This window comes from Brassica oleracea, chromosome C8 (genome assembly GCF_000695525.1).
Source record: "Brassica oleracea var. oleracea cultivar TO1000 chromosome C8, BOL, whole genome shotgun sequence".
Classification (NCBI taxonomy): domain Eukaryota; kingdom Viridiplantae; phylum Streptophyta; class Magnoliopsida; order Brassicales; family Brassicaceae; genus Brassica; species Brassica oleracea.
Window position 1 is genome coordinate 2,890,820 of NC_027755.1, and position 1,228 is coordinate 2,892,047.

Below are 1,228 nucleotides of genomic sequence, written 5' to 3' on the forward strand. Positions count from 1 at the left end.
TTTACTCGCGGTCCAGCGGTGTAGTTCATCGTCAAGAACGACGTAATAGGCGCTGCGTGTTTTTAGTCGGCGTGCTTCCCATTTGTCGTTTGGGAGTTCTCCCTTCGAGAGGTAGTCGATAAACTTAGTTCTCCAATCAGGACCAAATCCGTCGTCATCTGGAGTAGCGGGTTTGATGACCGGGGCAACGAGGGTTTGGTCAGTTGGAATATCGATGCTTGGTTTCTCGATACGATGTATCGGGATGGTTCGTTTAACTTGATCCCAAAGCTTGCTGCCAAGGGCCGCAAGGGCGTCGGCGAAGACGTTTTCGCCACTGGGAACTTTGATGAGTTCGAAGAACTCGAACTCTGCTGCAGGATTTGCACTATTTTGAGATGTCAGGCTTTGCACTATTTTGAGATAGGCATCCATTCGGTCGTTGCGGGCATCGTAGTCGCCGCTGAACTGACTGGCGACTAATTGAGAGTCGCAATAGGCGCTTAGTCGTTTAGCTTTTATGGCTTTTGCTAAGCGGAGTCCGACGATCAGAGATTCGTATTCTGCTTCGTTGTTTGACGCGGGAAAGCCAAAGCTGAAAGACTGCCTGATTAGCTCTCTGGTCGGGGACTGTAGTTGGACTCCGGCTCCTGCTCCCTTGTTGGTCGATGATCCATCGACGTGCAGCGTCCAGTTTGAGCTTGAGAGTATAAGATCTTGTTCCAATTTTGGGGCCAACTTGACCAGGAAGTCCGCAAGGACTTGGGACTTCGCCGCTGTGCGGTTCTTGTAGGTAATATCGAGCTCGCCGAGTTCGATGGCCCACTTCGTGAGTCTGCCAGATCTGTTGATCAGTCAGTACCTCCACTGAATGTGACTGGAAATACGGTCGAAGCTTTCTTGCTGCCTCGACAACTGCTAAAGCCATCTTTTCCAGAGTCGGGTATCGCGTCTCTGGTCCGGTCATGCGTCTGCTTGTGTAGAAGATGGGGTTTTGTTCGCCGCGGTTTTCCTTTATCAGAACGCTGCTGACTGCAGCTTGTGACACCGCGATAAAGAGAGATAGAACATCACCGACGTCCGGCTTAGCGAGTACTGGAGGTGTTGTCAGGTATTGCTTGAGTTGAAGAAATGCATCCTCGCACTTTTCATCCCAAATGAACTTCTTGTTTCCTCGCAAGAGATCGTAAAAGGGGAGGCACTTGTCGGTGGATCTGGAGATGAAACGATTTAGAGCAGCTATCCGGCC

General features: G+C 50.7%; 1 protein-coding gene across 1 annotated transcript in view; it reads right to left on the reverse strand.

The window, feature by feature from the left end:
• The window catches only part of LOC106308461, a 2,592-nt gene that overhangs the window by 979 nt on the left and 385 nt on the right, over positions 1–1,228 (reverse strand). Inside the window, exons 2-3 of the mRNA XM_013745626.1 lie at positions 867–1,193; positions 6–823 (exon numbers count right to left, since the gene is read on the reverse strand). Coding sequence (XP_013601080.1) covers positions 6–823; positions 867–1,193 — 1,145 coding nt within the window. The remainder of the gene's footprint in view (positions 1–5; positions 824–866; positions 1,194–1,228) is intronic.